Genomic DNA, 19,327 nt, shown 5'->3' on the forward strand with positions numbered 1-19,327 from the left:
TTTTCATACTATTCACCAGGAGCAGTTTCCATGGTTCATTAACAGTTACTGTTAATATTGTGTATTCACCATGGTAACTGTCGTTTCCATATTAACCTCAAAATGCCACTTTATTTTTCTTTGTGTTATTTTTTATATTTTTAAATGACTCTAGTGGCTCATACCAACATTGTATTAACAAAAACTAGTTTGGGACTGCTATTTAATAGCTTTAGCATAGGCCTAATGTTTATTTATTAGTACTAGTCATATTCTTACAATTTATGTTAAGTAAAGGGGGACAGTACTTGTGTGTGTGGAAATAGCCGGTTTCAATAAAACTACTTGTGACATGTCATATTTGGCTTTGACTGAACATTTGCTCTCACTTTGCGGAAAAAATATCGGGATATATATCGTATATCGATATTCAGCCTAAATAATCGGGATATGACTTTTGGTCCATATCGCCCAGCCCTAGTTTCATTGTTGGGACTAAAAACCTAAAACTGGAAGCCAGACCACGAATCATTCAAATGCCACATCCAGGTAAAAAAGAGAAATATATATAAGAGAGAAAGAGAAAATGTCAATATTTCATTGAGACTTGAGATTAAATAAACTGCTTAAGTATTGTTGATCTTGTAGTATTAATTTTCACATGCAGTTACACATTGTCGGTTAAAAACAAGAAAGTGGCTGGTAAAAACATTGAGTGGCTGGTAGATTTTGAAATCCACCAGCCACAGTGGCCGGTGGAGAAAAAAGTTAATTTCCATCCCTGATTGATAATCACGATAATTTTGGTCACTATTATCGTGATATGAAATTTTCATACTGTCCCATCCCTACTACTAATAATCCAAGCTTTACAGACTCATCAGAAACGAGATGTATCTGCAGTCTCAGAGATGTGTCCATTTCTATTTCTCTCTAACACAATCAGGCTTTCTACCGGTTGATGTGTTTTAGGGAGCTCATTTTTTTCCTTCTTTTTTTCAGACGCTATCAAAATTGACTTGAGATTCAGTGCAGGATTGATCCTGCAGCAAGTTTAATCAAGCGGCAGAAAATTGAGAACGAAAAAAAGAGCCGATCTGTCTCCTTTTTTATGCATTTACGTAACTTGCCACCGTTTTTTCTCTTCTCGCACCACTGGATCCGGCTCAGAAAACACACTCAGCGTATTACCCAGAGCTCAGACCCTTAGACAACGACACGATGGAGACATCGGACAATAATAAAGAGAAAACGTGCAGTTCTGAGACGCCGAAGTTGTCAGAGCTTGATAAATGGGTGCTATCACCACGCATGTGTGTGTGTGTGTGTGTGTGGTCCTCAGCTGACTGATACGGACAGAGTCGAGTGTACGGGGTGTCTGTCGGTGTCTATGATAAGGCACATCTCTCTCTGTTCAGGGACGGATATAGAAACCATAGATCTGTCTCTCTATCTTAGCTCCGGCTCTAATCAGAATCCCGTCCACCCACTCTATTTCCTGACGCGCTGGAATAACACACATCTCCCAGAGGCTTCTCATCACACCAAACCATAATTCATCTTACAGGCTTTAGTGATGACACACACAAACACACACACTTAAGTATGTAGAGGAGAGTGAGATTTTGATGCATCTAAATGCTGTGTTGTTTGGCCGTGGCGTCTGCATGTGTGTGTGTGTGTGTGTTTACATGATGTTAGCGTTAAGTCTGAGGGACTAAACTAAACCTGCCGGAATAATAGATAAAACACAACACACACACACATACACTTAAGTATGTAGAGGAGAGTGAGATTTTAATGCATCTAAATGCTGTGTTGTTTGGCCGTGGCATCTGCATGTGTGTGTGTGTGTGTGTGTGTATGTGTGTGTTTACATGATGTTAGCATTAAGCCTGAGGGACAAAACTAAACCTGTCGAAATAATAGAAAAAAAACACAATACACACACACACACACCTAAGAATGTAGAGGAGAGTTAGATTTTGATGCATCATATGCAAACCTACATGAGTTGTTTGGTCGTGTGTCTGTGTGTGTGTGTGTGCGTGTGTGTGTGTGTGTTTACATGATGTTAGCGTTAAGCCTGAGGGACTAAACTAAACCTGCCGGAATAATAGATAAAACACAACACACACACACACACACACTTAAGTATGTAGAGGAAAGTTAGATTTTGATGCATCATATGCAAACCTATATGAGTTGTTTGGCTGTGGCATCTGCGTGTGTGTGTGTGTGTGTGTGTGTGTGTGTTTACATGATGTTAGCGTTAAGCCTGAGGGACTAAACTAAACCTGCCGGAATAATAGATAAAACACAACACACTCCGCCCCTGCTGGGCTAATAATAAAACACACCTAAAGCCATATCTTTCCTTAAGTGCATATGGATCACAAACACAAAGCGCCGAGTCGAAGCAAGAAAGGCGACGCCGATCGATGTGCTGACAATGATAATAGTCTAAATTATGTTGCACATTTTATTTAAAATAGTGACATTTCGGAGAAGAGTAGATCTAATCTTCCTGAACAATTAGGATTGGCATCTTGAATTAGGATACGGGATAAATAAAAATGTACCTTTAAATTAGTTACAATTACAATAAAGATCTCCTTTCTAATCCGGTAGATCTCCAGGCTTTAGTTAGACGGAACAGTCATGGTTAATTTAGTTTATTTTGGCTCAAATTGACCAAATGAAGGCGGTGAGACGAACTGCATTAGATTGTCCGCTTCAGTCACAGAGTTTCTGGCCCTAGACAGACGAGCAGCTTTCATGTGAGATGACCCCATGACCTCTGACCTGCAGGTGTGTAACGAGTGTATAATGATGCTCTAGAGTCAGGACTGTGCAGGTGGCCTGCAGCTACGACACACACTATACGCCTAGTGCATATTGGACTCTAACCCTTTAGAACCTGAAGCTAAAATAGATTGAGATTTTTTGACTAAAACAATGTGCTATCTTAATGTGCAAGGTGTCATCTTTTTTCAGAAAAAGATTAGATTTCAACAAATTACAGTTATTGACCATTATTGTGTGTGGTGAGTTTGTAAATAAAATTTAAATAGACAAAAATAAAAAAACGAGAATAAATTTACAGATTTTTTTTTAGAAAGAAAAACAGAAAAAAATCACGAACGAAAGAAAAAAACACTTTAACGTTGAAAAATGAACTATAATACATATATACACGTCTTTTTTGTGACATTGGGTTGCACAGTTTTCACTTAGGACACTTTTTTTCATACGCGCACGCATTCATAGGCACGCACACATACACACGCACACACTACATGCTTAGATACGTGAAAGAGTTACGGCCATCCGCTTCCCAAGTTTCATTAAAAATCATCCCAATCCCCTCTTCTGCTGTCTAACACTTCTTTCGCCATGTATTTGTTCGTTTCTTTTATTATTTTATGCAATCCAAAACACTCTAACCTGCCGCGCTTCGCATCGCTCTGTTCAAATCCTTCCTTCCCGCGCTGCTGTCATTTGCAGACGAAATTACCGTAATAAGCCGTATATTGCCGAATAGCGCATGTTGTCTACTGTCAGGGGCAATTTGAATGGTTTTGATAGTGTAAATGGTTGAAGAGTTACAGTCAAATGAATACAGCTTGCTGGTATGTGTCGGCGACGACACAGCCGGTTCTAAAGCGTTAAAATGGCATGAGGTTTCTCAAAATGCAATGCTGCAAAACTCACTGAATAAATGAACTCTTTCTCCGCCAGAGTTTTATTAAGGCGAGACACGGCAGGCAAAAACATCGATTTTTCATGCAGTGCTCGGTTTTGAGATTTTGGGCTAGTTTACTCCTTCAACATGTGTTCTTTCAAGCTGCTATGAAGAAAACGTTGAAAATATACATTAAGATGTTTATTTTATTACATTTTGTTTACTTGCGGCTGTAAGTTCCTCCCGAATTTACCAGGAAGTTAGCATTCCAACGCGACACGCCGAGATCCGTCTGTTCACTGAAGTCTGTCATGACCGGTGTCGCTGTAAAGCTCTGAGTCTCCTGCACAACGCTATGTAACCCAAATATGGGCATTTCCTTTCTATCAGTAACCAATCGTGAATGTCCAAATATGGGCATTTCCTTTCTATCAGTACCCAATCGTGAATGTCCAAATATGGGCATTTCCTTTCTATCAGTAACCAATCGTGAATGTCCAAAGGGGGATTTAAAGCTAACGACGAAATCTCATTTAGAGCTATTTAAAAATGCCGTTTTCTCAAAATGAGTTTTTTTGTCATCCTCCAGTACAAACATCTCAGCCCATGTACACCAAACTTTCCAGTTATACACTTAGCAGTATTCTGAAGATATTTTCAGAGGGATTTGTTAATAAATCATTCCTGGCCTGATTTATGTGACATTTTAATCAAAAAAATATGGCGAAAATCGATTTTTTTTTAAGGCTATGTATGACAGTATATTTTGATTTCCTGGGTAATGAAAGATTGTTTTCATCTTGTATGTAAACAAAATGAAAAATATGTTCAGATCTATCTACCGAAAATATATGCAAAATCGTGCATATTTAATGAGATAATGCCAAATTTGCATAATTAAACATACAAATTTCTAAACCTTGCAATACATTTTTTTTATATACTTGTGTAAGTAATCAACTGAGGAAGTTTCATGCTGATATCTATTATTTTAAGAGTAGTGTCTCGCCTTAAGTTGCCAGTCAGCATCAGCATTTTTGAACATATTCACAAACCTTTCACGGCCCCCTGAATATTTTGAAGTATGATTATTTTAAATAGTCAATTTGAACAAAAGAAAGAACAGAGCCTCTTACTTTCACACAGATCTTTTTCTTCGCTTGTTTCTGGATCCAGAGATTCTGTACTATAGAGAGTATGTGTGTGTGTTGTTCCCGTCGGCTGGAGTGACTGCAGTTCCGCCCACTAAGTGGCAAAAAGACCCTTGTTTTCAGGGTGAATGCCAAGAAAAACACACAAAGCACATCTAAAATGGGAAAGAGCTTTGAGATTGACTGTACAACTTGATTTGACAAGAAATCCAAGGTATATTTTCACAGACTGCCGAAAGCTACAGAACAGAGAAGCAAATGGATCGCTGCGATTCACAGAAACAACTGGATCCATTTGCAGTTATTATTTTGTGTCAATATGCTGAATTTAGGGGTGAAATCATACCCTATATATTGGGTTAACAACTCATCAATTAAATATTTACCATCATATTCGGCATAATTGGATGTTTTTAAATAAACACTGGGAAAAAACTATACAAGTTTTAAGGCTGGATGATATGATGATATATATAACACTGATATAAGTGATCACTTATGTATTTATATAAAGCGTTCACAGGCAAATTTGCTTTAAGTATTTCTCCAGCGTGGAAATCAGGCTCATATAAATGTCAGGAAACATGATTCCTGCTGTATGTCAATATCCACGGATCACCGGATCTTTGGTAAGTCGTAAGCAACACTATATCGAGTCCAATCTTTAGTTTAAACTGATAATCGTTTGGTTTACTGCCGTTTTCGCAGTTTCCCCTGTTAAATCCAGTCACTCAGCGGCTCTTCTTCCACTCAGTCCGGCTGAGGGAGTGTGTTCCCGCGGGAAAGTGACATCAATGGTTTTACACACCTTATAAATGGCTTGTGGGATTTTCCTAATAAGAGATTTTGGTGAACACACAAACATGGTTCTTTGGTTGATGTTAAAGCTGTTTTCTGAACTCGGACATGCATGCATGTATGTATGTATGTTTTACGATTGGATTGCATTCCGGGTTAATTCGTGTTGAAGTGAACTGCTTTTGATGAGGTATAATTTTCCAGTTACCTGATAATGCATTCCTCCCTGCCACTCGTCACAGCAGAAATCACGCTCGCAATTCCTGAAATGCATCTGCAACAAAACCATGAGTGAAAAAGCACGCTCTCCTCAACAGCCACTAGTCTGGGTTGTTTAGTCTAGAATAAACGTACCAGCTGTGAACCCACTCCACACAGCCAGCCCAAGAAAACCAACTGAATTAAATCAAGAGATAAACCCTCAAATATTTACCCTGTTCCTTTCCATATATCTCTCGTGCCTTGAAATAGGATGCGTTCTTTGAAGGAGCTGACGAGATTGGGAGGCAAAACAGCATTAGCCCTGGAATGAACTTCATAGCAGGCAATCGTTGCAAAGTATATGTTTTCAATCTGAAAGAACCACACGCTCATATATATTTATATACAACCGTAAATTCGTCAGAGCGTCCTCCACGGGCCTCCCCTCAGGAACCAGACGACCTGTCAGGAATACAGAGACGAAAATGAGCAAAAGGCCGAAGCCATGCGAGCGCCAGTGTGTGTGTATGACAGCAGAGAAATGAGAGAGGATGAAAGTCGTTCGCTCAGGGGCGAGACAGCAGAGGGTTGGAAAGATGGAGGAATAACAGTTTACTGCCACATCATGTTGAGGGATAATTCAATCAAATGTTAGCGCTTGGCTATCGGCCTCCTGGCGACTCTCTGACGACACGGGGGGAATGACAATCTGGAAGAGCAAACACAACATGTGTTAGAAAGAAATGTTTCACCTTTCTGCGAAAGGTGATCAGAATGAGGGCTCTATCTTGCACCCAGCGCAATTGACTTTGTACACCGACGCATGTATCATTCCTATTTTGCACCCGACGCACAGCGGACTTTTCCCTCCACAGACGCACGTCGGTAAATTAGGGAATGAACTTGCGCTCCCGGGGGCGGTTCAGCGAAAAGAGTGTTCCGGCGCAAACGTTCCCTGGTGCTATTTTGCAGTTTCAGAAAACAATTCCACCACAGACCAGGAGAAACCTAGTCTAAAGTCAGTGGCGCATTGCGCATGTTATTCATATGCTATTTTAAGGACGCATGCTTGGCCATAATGTAGCGTGTGCACAACGCACATACACTTTGATTCTCTACTCTACACATAAGCAGCCATTTTCATTTTTACAAATCCTACATTATTACAAGGAAAAATATTCCACACTTGGGAAATCATTGTTGTGTCCATGAAGATGTGAAAAAATAGGCATAAATTAGCTTACACATTTACCCAATTTAATTGTTTTATGGTATTGTGTGATATTGCTTAAAAAATATATTTTAATAAATCGTATTAGTATTATTGTAGTAGTATATAAGTGCATTGCACTTCTCAATTCAATAGTATTATATTCTTCATAATTTTAAGTGAAACCAAACTTTTATTTTGGAGGGTTCATGTCATATAGTGAGATGGCAGATGCTGAAATAGTCTTTTTGCGCTTAAATATTCACAGACACGAGTCTATATCGCAATTTGATGACGTGTACAGCCCTACTTTTGATTTATTCATCCAAAATTTGCCAAAATCTATGACTATAACTTTTGCACAAAAATTTCTGATGTATTAGAATTAATACACACATAATTCCACAGCTTTTATTCTTTATTTAGGCCTCCTTTGTAATCACGCCACATTGTAATTCACGGCCAATGTTCCCTCTCAGCTGCGCACGTCTGATGTCGCTCCATCACAGACCAAAAGAAAATGTGAAGGCATAAGGCAGACTCAAACTGTGTGGAAAAAAAAAGCTAGAAGCGTCTTGAATCTGAGCTAAATGAACGGGCAGCGCTTCAGCTGGAGTCAATCCGCATGTCCATTGATTTTCAGTATGGAACTGAATCTGTGAGAAATCCTGTGTGGAAATATGTCGCGCTGATTTCATGAGACAAAAGACCTGGAATAGTACAGAGATTTCAAATCCATTCTGGCACCAAAGCAGAATTTTGCAAAAAATAATGACCGAAAGCCCAGAGAGGCTGAGCATTATTATTGTTTTCTGTCTGGTTTTCGTGACTTATTTGTCTCCTGATATCAACATAACAAGAGTCACAAAAGCTCTTCAGGGTTTCACACATCACAAAAAGATTTCACATAATTTTACTTATGCCACTAATTTAATTATGCCAACTAGTAATGTTGATTTATGGATCTTGCACGTCGAGTATCCGTAGGATTGTGAAAAAATAATATTAACATGAAAAATATGAGCAGTTCTGGAGCATTGCAGTCCCTCAACGCCAGCTCAGACCTCATTTGTCGTATCTGTGGAGTTCGGGTCAGTTGTGCAAATGAGCTACAGTCCCTTTCACAAACAAACACGCCTGGCTGCCGAGAGCGTGTTAGCAGAGCGTATCTATCACAGCCTGCCACTCACCTGCATTAATCTTTCACACACACCTTCCTCATTGAGGTGCGGTAATTACAACATGCATTCAGTGCGGCTGATTGTGAGACGCAGCTAATCCTGAGAGCCGGAGACCTCTTCATCTCCCCCTCGCTGAGAAGCACCTCCGACTGTGGATGATCACGACACACCTGCAACCGATGGATGGAGAGATGGAGCGATGGATGGAGAGAGCAAGGGATGGATAGATGGAGAGAGCGAGGGATGGATGGATGGATGGATGGAGAGAGCGAGGGATGGATGGATAGATGGAGAGAGCGAGGGATGGATGGATGGATGGATGGATGGAGAGTGCGAGGGATGGATAGATGGAGAGAGCGAGGGATGAGAGATGGAGAGAGCGAGGGATGGAGAGATCGAGGGATGGATGGATAGATGGAGAGAGCGAGGGATAGATGGATGGATGGAGAGATCGAGGGATGGATGGATAGATGGAGAGAGCGAGGGATGGATGGATGGAGAGAGCGAGGGATGATAGATGGAGAGAGCGAGGGATGGATGGATGGATGAGAGATCGAGCGAGGGATGGATAGATGGAGAGAGCGATGGATGGAGAGATCGAGGGATGGATGGATAGATGGAGAGAGCGAGGGATGGATGGATGGATGGAGAGATCGAGGGATGGATGGATAGATGGAGAGAGCGAGGGATGGATGGATGGAGAGAGCGAGGGATGATAGATGGAGAGAGCGAGGGATGGATAGATGAGAGAGCGAGGGATGGATGGATGGATGGATGGAGAGATCGAGGGATGGATGGATAGATGGAGAGAGCGATGGATGGAGAGATCGAGGGATGGATGGATAGATGGAGAGAGCGAGGGATGGATAGATGGAGAGAGCGAGGGATGAATGGGTGGATGGAGAGAGCAATGGATGGATGGATGAATGGATGGATGGTTGGATGGAGAGATGGAGGGATAGATGAGTGATGGATGGAGGAACAGAACAGACAGTAAGCAGCTGCAACAGACCAGCGTCCCAAATTTGATTTCCTGCTGCTTTTTCCAACACACTAACTCTTAACATGCCTTACAGAACAAAGAGATGGGAGAGATATGAAATGCCTGTGTGTGTGTGTGTGTGTGTGTGTGTGTGTGTGTGTGTGTGTGTGTGTGTGTGTGTGTGTGTGTGTTTAGATGGATGCATTAGGTTTGAACGCTCACAGTCTCTACACATAACCTCCATTCAATTCTTTTGGAGGTGAAAGAGGTGGAAGCATCTCACACACACACACACAAAATCAAAGCGCATGAATTTATGAGCACATCTATATTCTGATCACATCATCCTGCAATATGTCCGTCATCACATGCTTCATGCAGTGGCAACGTGCTGTTTACAGTATTTGAATAACCTCTCATTTACATCATGGCTATTCCATAAAACGAAACTCGTGGATTCTGAATGCCATTCTGAACATCTGTGCTTGTCGGTCATTTAAAGTCAGTCCTCTCAAAGACATTTTACATTTTCACCTTTCAGAACGTAATATCTGTGCGTCTGCACAATAAAACAGCAAATGGTTCTGATGAAGACAGGCAGATTCTTCCCGGATAAAGGGCTGATTCATAACAGGGACGTTGAAAGGGCATATAAACAGCTTATTCTCCAAAATGACTCAATCAGTGGGAATAAATGGGATTTGAGAACTGAGATCTGGGGAATAATGTGGGATTATCCTTGGACATGAATTCGCAGTCACTGATGCCGGCTGGGTCGTGATATTCACATCCACAGGCATTAAAGACATAGTTCATCCAAAATGAAAATTCTGTCATGATTTACTTTAAACCCTGAATGACTGCAAAACACAAAAGACAATGGAGATAATAAGATGCTTAGTTTAAAAATGCAATATTCATGGTGCAAGATGCTGGGAAAAACAGCAAGACGTGATGCAATAACCAAACACATCCGTCGTATCATCTTAAAATGTATTGTTTGATCCTGGATTTGCTACTTAAACGCTGTTTTGATGGTGCTTTAGAGGCGACGAATTTAGAAATATATTCATGCTGATGAAGCAACATTGTTAATATCACAATGATTTTAATGTGCTTTTTATTTCATCATTAAGTTTCCTAAAGACGTCATTAAACAGGTTTTGCAATCCTTTTATGGCTCATGCCAGTATGGCCTTTTACATTATATTAGGGCAAATACATCAATATATATGTGGCATTATAAAGGTATTTTTATTGCATTAATTATGCCTTGTAATGCACCTTATAATGCATTGTATGATCTCATGAATAACTGTAACCATCTATTCATTGTTACACCTTTAGAAAGTACAATGTATTAAAACACATGACAAACAACCAATTTCAGATGTAACAAGGAATCAGACATTTTTAAACTTTGGTTAAAATTATTTATGAAAAGATAAAATGCATTATAACATACATTAAGAATGCCTTTATAATGCATTTGACATAAAGGGCCTTATTTTAACGATCTAAGTGAATGGTCTAAAGCAGGGGTTTTCAAACTGTGGGTCGCAGATTGGGAAGAGGTGGGTCGCGCAGTCACTATTGGCTGCAGCTAAATTTACGTTTCATGAATGACACACACACAAACATTTTGCACGATGTACCAACGTTAAATAGAAATCGCTATGAGATCGCATTACACAGGAGAATTCAAATGTCACGAAAGGCTGCGTTTCCCAAAAGCATCGTATGCCTAAGTAGATCGTAAAACCGTTGCCACTTATGGTCTCTACGACCAGCTTAGCTCCCGATGCTTTTGGGAAACGCAGCGGAGACCTGAATCAGCCTTTCGTGACATTTTAATTATCCGGTGTAATGCGATCTCATGCAGAATGCAGAGCAGTGATTGGAGTAAACGAGTTTCTTCTTGTTAATAATGCGCACAGAACCGCTTAAAGGTGCAATGTGTGATATTTCTGAGGATCTATTGACAGAAATGCAATATAAGATCCATAACTATGTTTTCAGTGGTGTATAAAGACCTTACTTAATGAACCGTTATGTTTTTATTACCTTAGAATGAGTCATTTATATGTACATAACCGCGGCCACCCCTTCTATGAAGGTCGACATATTGTGACGTCATGTTTCTACCGTGGCCGACAGCGAACAGACAGCGCTACAGAGCGCGTTTCATCACTAACTTGAATGAGAAGCAGCAGAAAAAGACGCGGCTTCCTACGTCGGCCACCGTAGCCTCTCATTTGAGTTTGAAATTTCAAGGAAAGGCCGCGAATTATTGACCGGTTGCAATTCGCAAATCTCACCACTAGATGCCGCTAAAAATCACACACTGCACCTTTAACCGCGCCGCTCTGAGACGCTGAAATTGTTAACACAACATGTCACAAGCGCGCGCTTCATGAAACAAATCGCACTGATTTCTCTGTTGTCTGTTCAACACAGCACTGTTGTCTTTCAGAGATATGGTCGTCGTAAGACTGCGTTGTTTGCGTTCCCTTGCATGCATTTTGCTACAACGCAAAAAATATAGCCTATATATAAAAAGTATTTCACATGTACACACACGAGCACGAAAGCGTTTTCTGCGCTGAACAACGCAATGAGTTTAACAACACTCGCAGTATAAATATTAGTATTGAAATTCTAGGTCTTGGGCCTACTGTCAAATAAAATTATTAGTCTATTATATTTTTTTATATTCTGATTTTTTTCATATCAAACCTTTGGTTATGATTAAGCTTACTTAATCTTTTCTTATTTCTTTAAATTTGTTCTGCCATGTCTGGTAAATCAGTTGAGGCAGCAGACAAAAACTACTCCGTATTCTTCACATTATTTCAACAGCCATTAGGCTGTTAGGCTCTCAATTTTTGATAATGTGCCAAAAGTTTGTATTGCAATTAAACTTGTCATTCATACTATAACAAGGAAAAAAACTGCTCCAAAGAGAACTAACGCCTCCCACCCCACATTCATGCTTTAAAATTATTTTCTATTTTGGTGGGTCTTGAGATAGATTATTCTTGTCTAGGTGGGTCCTGGAATGGAAAAGTTTGGGAACCCCTGGTCTAAAGCGCACAGCGCAAGTTCACTTAGGGCGCGTCCGAATCAACTTTTGCTAGTGTAACGACCGGAAAAATGGTCGGTGCTCCCGGCGCATGGTCTAAAATGGTTATTAATGGACAGAGTCTCATCTCCCATTCCCTTTTAATGCCAGTTGCGCTCACACAAAGGCAGATTCGCTATTTACATGACGGAATTTGATAGTGGATAGACCGAACGCGTCTCCAGAGCGCAAACGGATCGTGCAAGGTAAAAGTGCGCAAGCAGAACATCAACGGGACAAGTCGGATTCCACCATATCTTTATGTACACAATAATAATCTTTTACATTGTAATCCTTTTATTTTAAATATTTGGCATGTTTGTGTGTTGCTGTGCGTCCCTGTGTGTGTAATAAGCAGAGTGTACGTGCGTTGTGGACCTGCCTAAAGGCGCACATTACTAAAGCGCTCATTAAATAACAAAAAAACTATTGCGCCATTGACTTTAGACCAGGTTTCAGTTGGTCAATGGCTCAGTCTATTCCTGTTGCCTCAAAATAGCAACGCGCCAACAATGCGCCAGAACACACACCTCGTTTTTTCAGACCAACAGCCCATGGTCGCACAAATGGGAGCAAATGCATTTGCTATTTAAACAATGTGGCGCAGGACGTGAAAATGATAACTGCGTCGGGCTGAAACTAGCAAAAAACACTTGTATCGCGCTTGGCGCTGCATTGCGCCGGGTGTAAGATAGCGCCCGAAGGGAAATGTCATTTTTGGGTGAACTAACTCTTTAATAAATGAGAAGAAACTCTGTGAGACGCGGCAGTCATGCCTCCAGCAGCTCGGCTTCTTTAAAACCGCATATTTTCCTCGCTTCACACGTCTGGCACTGCAAAAATTACAGAGGAGACAGGAACTGGAGATGATGAACAGCATCACCAGCCTCTTCTTCCTCCTGTCTTTGATTTCCCTCTGATTTGCACGTCACAGAGAGAAAGAGAGAGAGAGAACAGGACAGAGTTTTGAAAGCACTCTGCTAAAAGTGTGCAGTGACCCAAGCGCAAACCTTGGAGCAGCTCATCACACACAAACACACAAAATATGAAAACCACAGCCTGCAGCTGCACACCAGCCCTGAGCCATCATTACTGCTATGGTGACCATAATATGACTGCAAGTATGTGTGTGTGAGTGTGTGTGTGTGAGTGTGTGCTAGCTCTATAGAGAACTGCATGCATGCTGTCTTGGCAATGCAATTTGGACGTATCCAGTGATGAAAAAAGTTGGACTTAATACAAATAAGCAGCGAGGTGAAAAGTGACAGATTTGCGCACAACTAATTCCAATATTTTTGCATTAGCATGTCACCAAGTTAACACTGCAATACTATAATAAGCATAAAAATAGACAGCCCACACAACATATTTAGTGAATAGTCCACCAAGCTAACCCTCCTATTGTGTTGCAGTCCACATTCGATTTTTAAACGGCTTGAAACTCTGGTTAAAGAGGCCATTTAATGCACTTTTACAGTCTTGATGTTGTTTTCAGGCTCTACTAGAACAGGTTTTCCTGCTTGAATGTTGATTATTTTCCTCATATTCTCCATTGTTGCAGGTCCTCTTTTCCCAATCTGTCAGTAACGCTCTGGTGTGTGTTTCCCAAAAGCATTGTTAGCCAAATATGGTCGCATAGTTCAGCGAGTCTGTGTTTCCCGAAACCATTCTAACGGAGATTCACAAACGGCATCGCAAAGTTGTGTGTTTGGACCATATTATAGTTTCTTGTTTGCATGACATGTGGACTCATGGGGCCCTATCTTGCACCCAGTGCAATTGACTTTGTACAGCGACCCATGTATCATTCCTATTTTGCACCTGACGCACAGCGGGCTTTTCCCTCCACAGACGTCGGTAAATTAGGGAATGAACTTGCGCTCCCGGGGGCGGTTCAGCGAAAAGAGGAGGCGTGTTCCGGCGCAAACGTTCCCTGGTGCTATTTTGCAGTTCCAGAAAACAATTCCGCCACAGACCAGGAAAAACCTAAAGTTTAAAGTCAGTGGTGCGTTGCGCATGTTATTCAGATGCTATTTTAAGGGCGCATGCTTGGCCATAATGTAGCGTGTGCACAACGCGCATACACTTTGATTCTCTCATCTATACAGACGCAGCAGTTTTCATTTTTGCAAACCATACATAATTACAAGGAAAAGTATTCCACACGAGGGAAATCATTGTGGTGTCCATGAAGATGTGAAAAAATAGGCATAAATCTAGCTCACATATTTAGCTAAATTATTATACGCCTGTTTAACCGAAGCTAATTCTCCTGGCATGCGCCTGGCAAATCCGCCGTTATAATAGCAATCCACCATGGAACAAGCGCACCTCTTAAAGGGAATTTGAGATGACGCTCTGATTGGTTTATTTCACGTTACGCCCAAACCACACCTATGAGTAATGAAGCTACTTCAGACCAACCCATTTTAGATTTGCGTCGGGCGCAAGAGTCATTTATCCCGCCGATATAATAGCAACAGTGTTGAGATCCGCCCACAAAGTTACTTGCGTTTCGCGTTTGATACTTGCGTTTCAGATTGTTAAAATAGGGCCCAATAAATCCTAATCTTGATCCACATGCTACAGTTTGAAACATTTGTCATATTATACAGCATAATGTTTCACAAACTAAAAAAAAAAATAGATGGCAGTATACAGTGCATACTGAACTACGTAGCATGCTAGCACGACAGTCAGTATACGCACAAACACTTTGAGTATGTTCAGACTGGCATACTACCATGCTATATTTGCAGTATGCAGTGTGTATGTGCACTTTCTGCATGTAATAGCCAGATGGTCTCCTGCATTTGCCAAATGTGCAGCACACTGCCAGAACACACTGTAAAGGATGCTTTTTTAATTAGATCGAAATATTTTTATCTGTTTTCATTATTGAATAAATGTTTATTTATAATCAATATTTGCACTGAGCACATTGCGATGCATACTGGGACACTGCCTTCACCGTGAAGGACACATGCAATGCTGACCAAAAGATCCATTTTTAATACCCTAGTCTGGCAACGTATCTCAGGGGATACACATTTTCTTTTCTTTTTAATGCAGTAAATAACAGAATGATCAACATATGACTTAATTTTCAATTTCAACGTTACGTTTTTTTCAGAAAAAAGTAAGATTAATATATGCCTACTTTATACAAAGTCAGAATGTCCAGCACTATATGGTCGGACATGTTGGCTTTAGGTCAAACTGACAAAATGAGTCATGTCATGTGACTCCAAACAGACTCAACTATGATACTGACAAACAGAACTGGATGAAAAATTTGTTCTCGTGCCTCCAACAATTCAATTCAATTCAATTCACTAGGGATGCACGATATATCGGCCACCATATCGGTATCGGCCCGATAAGAAAATGTGGCTGATATATTAAAGGCAATAAATAATGGATTATTTCCTCAAGCTAAGGCACTTCAGATGTGCACTGTTCAACAATAAGGGTTTGAATTGCTTGAAAATAACTTCAAAAAGGAAAATACAGTAAACAGTAAACATGTGCAGCACAAGTCTGTCATATAAGCTACATAACATTATAATGAGAACATCATTATAATTGTGTGCTTGGGCCATGGCTGTTAATGGTGACTTGTTTTGTAATCAGGATCTCAAAAATTATTTAAAAAATTGGATTTAGATTTATCGGCAAATATATCGGTTATCGGCTTTCAAATATAAAGAATTATCGGTTATCGGTATCGGCCAAAATGTTCATATCGGTGCATTCCAACAATTCACGTTTATTTGTATAGCGCTTTTCACAATACACATAATTTCAAAGCAGCTTTACAGAAAATGCATGAGTCTATATTACAATTTATAGTGATCTGTTATCAGAGGAAACTGTCTAAGTTATGCATTTCAGAAATGTAGATATACAAAATCACAACAAGAGACTAAAGAATATGTATCCCGTGGTGCACGTTGCCTGTTTTAGGGTTAATCAATATTTGCATTTCGATGCATACTGGCACTGCCTTCACAATGAAGGACCAAAAGATTGTATCCTAATTATGTATTGTAAAATGCTCTGTATAGGCAGCTCACTAAGGGTTCTGGACCAGAGAGTGACAGTAATGTAGATATGCTAATGGCCGTGTAGGTCTCCACCTCTGGTAAGTGAGGTTTGTTCCTGCAGTCCTGGTGTTGTATCTGCCCCAGTGTGCATGACGCTTGCACATTAAAGCAGCCTCCGTTCCAGCAGCCCGCAGCCATAACCCACCGTGCACTAATATATATGATAATCACAGCAGCAGCGAAGGCTAATATCATTTTCCCTCCCATAAGAGATGTCCTGTCTCGCTTGGCCAGCGTTCCTGCAGTCAGAGCGAGCGCACGCCTCCTGAGGGTCCCGCTATACGCAATTTACACTAACAGCTTTATACAAATCATTCACACAGTCCGTCCCCGAGTGCACTTTATGTGTACATTAACACATGGGCTGTGAATGGCATACTAGCTGGCACATACTTGGTGTAGTATGCATACAGTATGCATACGTTATTATAGTTAAAGCTGCCGTCGGCAACATTTTTTTGGTCATATTCAGTGAAATCGACACTATAATCCGACAGAACAACATAAATAAGGAGGTTTTAGAAAAAAACCCGAGCTTCTAACTCCACCTGGACCGTGTTATTTGTTTTGCAAAAATCCACCGCTCCCGTCTCATCGGGTCCAATCAGCGCAGGGAGGTGTGAGATCTGACTGTCAATCACTGTTCGTGCACACGCCACAGATCCCCCCTCCCTCGCGCAGACACGCACATTACAATATCACATGCATACGACACGCCTGAAGTTTGCCTGAAGATTGTACGAAGCGTGATGGCGGAGAGAAAATCTACTAACAAGCTTCCAATTCCTCGGTTATTGCTATCTATGGATAGATTAGCCAGGGCAGCCTACCTCCGAGTCCATGGTGTTGATCGATGCTGAAGAGACGGACGCGTTCACAGAAAATCAGGTACACACGCACTGACGATGGGCGGGTGCTCGTTGGTAGTGGGGGAGGGGCATGAGAGTTGTAAACATTCAAAATTTTGGCTAAATCCACTCAATCTGCCAGACTTGCCGACTGCAGCTTTAACTAGGGCTATCAAATAAAAATTCAAATTTCGAATATTCGTTGTAAAATGCAAAAATTTTAAAATTTGAATGCAAAAACCATGCATACTTGGTGCATTATGCATACTCAGGCATGAAAACAGGTCAGGGGTAAAAAAGGTGAGAAGGATGCGGCATATATACCCCCCCCCCCCCCCCCCCCAAAAATTTATGAGTGAGTAGGAACGCGTGAGTATTAACACGAACAGATGAAATAAGTACAAAATTCTCACTTATTAATAGAATTGAACCATACTCCACAGTGATGAATCCCCCCCAAAAACCTGTAAGCTGCATTGGCATAGTATTACCAGTGTTTCTCACAGGATTTTTGGATCACTGTGATGAGTGGACCTCTGCCACTCTAGGGGGGTTCGGGGGCATGGTCCCCCGTAAGAAAATGTTGTGCTTTTTAATGTTAAATTCATCAATCTGGTGCAAATTAAACAAAGAAAAATTCAAAACTCTTTTAGTTACAGTGTCTGTCTACATTACTACTACAAGAATAGTTATAATATTAATCCCATGATAGTAATAGCCATATTGTAAAACAAATGCACTGAAAAATAAAGGAAACTTACATAATTAGTTTTGTACTAATTTCTATACTTGGAAGAGTATATTTCTATACTTCACATTAAAGATGTGATTGGGCTAGCCCAATGTCAATCAAGAAAAGAACCAGTGGGCCGCTGATCTATGTGTTTCATCGGGTGTCAGAGAAAAAAAAAACTATTTACTACTACTATTTATCACGCATTAAAAATGCCCCAAACAAGTCGTCTGTATGATAATCTGAAACAAGGACTGGTGAGCCGTTGTCCTGCTTCACTTCACAGATGCTGAGTGAAAGGAGAATTATAGAATGAAAGGATACTCATTCATTTATATGACACTTTATTCATCAGGAGAACAGCTCGTTCAGCGCGTCATACGTCGTCCTTTCAGTTTCGGTTTTCAATCGATCAAGTTTTTTCACGTTCTCTCGATAAACCACCCCTTTCAATCCGATCGAAAATATTTGTAATAGAGCTGACACTTTGAGTTTTTAATGGGTTATGTTAAAGCCCTACTTGTTATAAATGTTTTTATGAAATATCTCTAGTGAATGCATTATCATATCACCGTATTATTTACCGCCATGCGAGCCACAAATTAAAGCTTGGTGAGCCACATGAGGCTCGCGAGCCGCGCAATGACACTGCTACTTGTTCCTGCTCACTCAGCGCTCACGGCGCCCGCGCCCGCTCGCGAAATTATCTCGCCCACTTCTATATCAAAATATAAAAATAATGACATTGGCAACATCGCTGTCTGTATCTGACAGGACAGTTAACATTGTAAGCTAACTTACCTCAGGCTTGCTTTCCGACGTGCGGATTGTTCGGCAGTCCAGTTGTCAGACTCGCGGTGTAATAAAAGACTTTGAAAACATTTCTGGCCTAACGTTACTCTGACTCGTATTGGCTGTCATGTTTCGGCATTAGGAATGATGATTGTTTTTTAAAGCTGCGAAGTTTATGGTAACTTTATAGGGGATAAAAATTTAAAAAAGTGCACGTTTGATTGCAAAATCTGTGCATTCGAATTTTTGATGTGTCAAGAGGCGCGCGAGACTTGGTTTGTTTTTGTTAGCTTATCCAGTCAAGTCAACTCACCTTTATTTATATAGCGCTTTTTACAACACAGATTGTTTCAAAGCAGCTTTACAGAGATAACAGTGATAAAATAATGCAACAAAGTTTGTTTCCAGAAGAAAATAGCGTCACAGTCCAGCTCACGTGAGTTCAGTGATGGTTCATTTCTGTTGTAAAAAAAGTTATTAATTTAGTTAATTTATATATCTAGCCGCTCTGGAGAAAACCGTAATGTCGTCGTTCAGCTC

At 40.6% G+C, this 19,327-nt stretch overlaps 2 protein-coding genes across 2 annotated transcripts in view; one reads left to right on the top strand and one right to left on the bottom strand.

The window, feature by feature from the left end:
- Positions 1-19,327, top strand: part of chrm2a (cholinergic receptor, muscarinic 2a) — a 98,769-nt gene that overhangs the window by 46,395 nt on the left and 33,047 nt on the right. The window lies entirely within an intron of this gene.
- The window catches only part of LOC311290046 (uncharacterized protein), a gene marked incomplete at both ends in the record, with an annotated part of 40,960 nt that continues 28,098 nt past the window's right edge, over positions 6,466-19,327 (bottom strand). Inside the window, one exon of the mRNA XM_084408345.1 lies at positions 6,466-6,523. Within this exon, the coding sequence (XP_084264471.1) occupies positions 6,466-6,523 (58 nt within the window). The remainder of the gene's footprint in view (positions 6,524-19,327) is intronic.

This window comes from Rutilus rutilus (genome assembly GCF_951802725.1).
Source record: "Rutilus rutilus genome assembly, chromosome: 4".
Classification (NCBI taxonomy): domain Eukaryota; kingdom Metazoa; phylum Chordata; class Actinopteri; order Cypriniformes; family Leuciscidae; genus Rutilus; species Rutilus rutilus.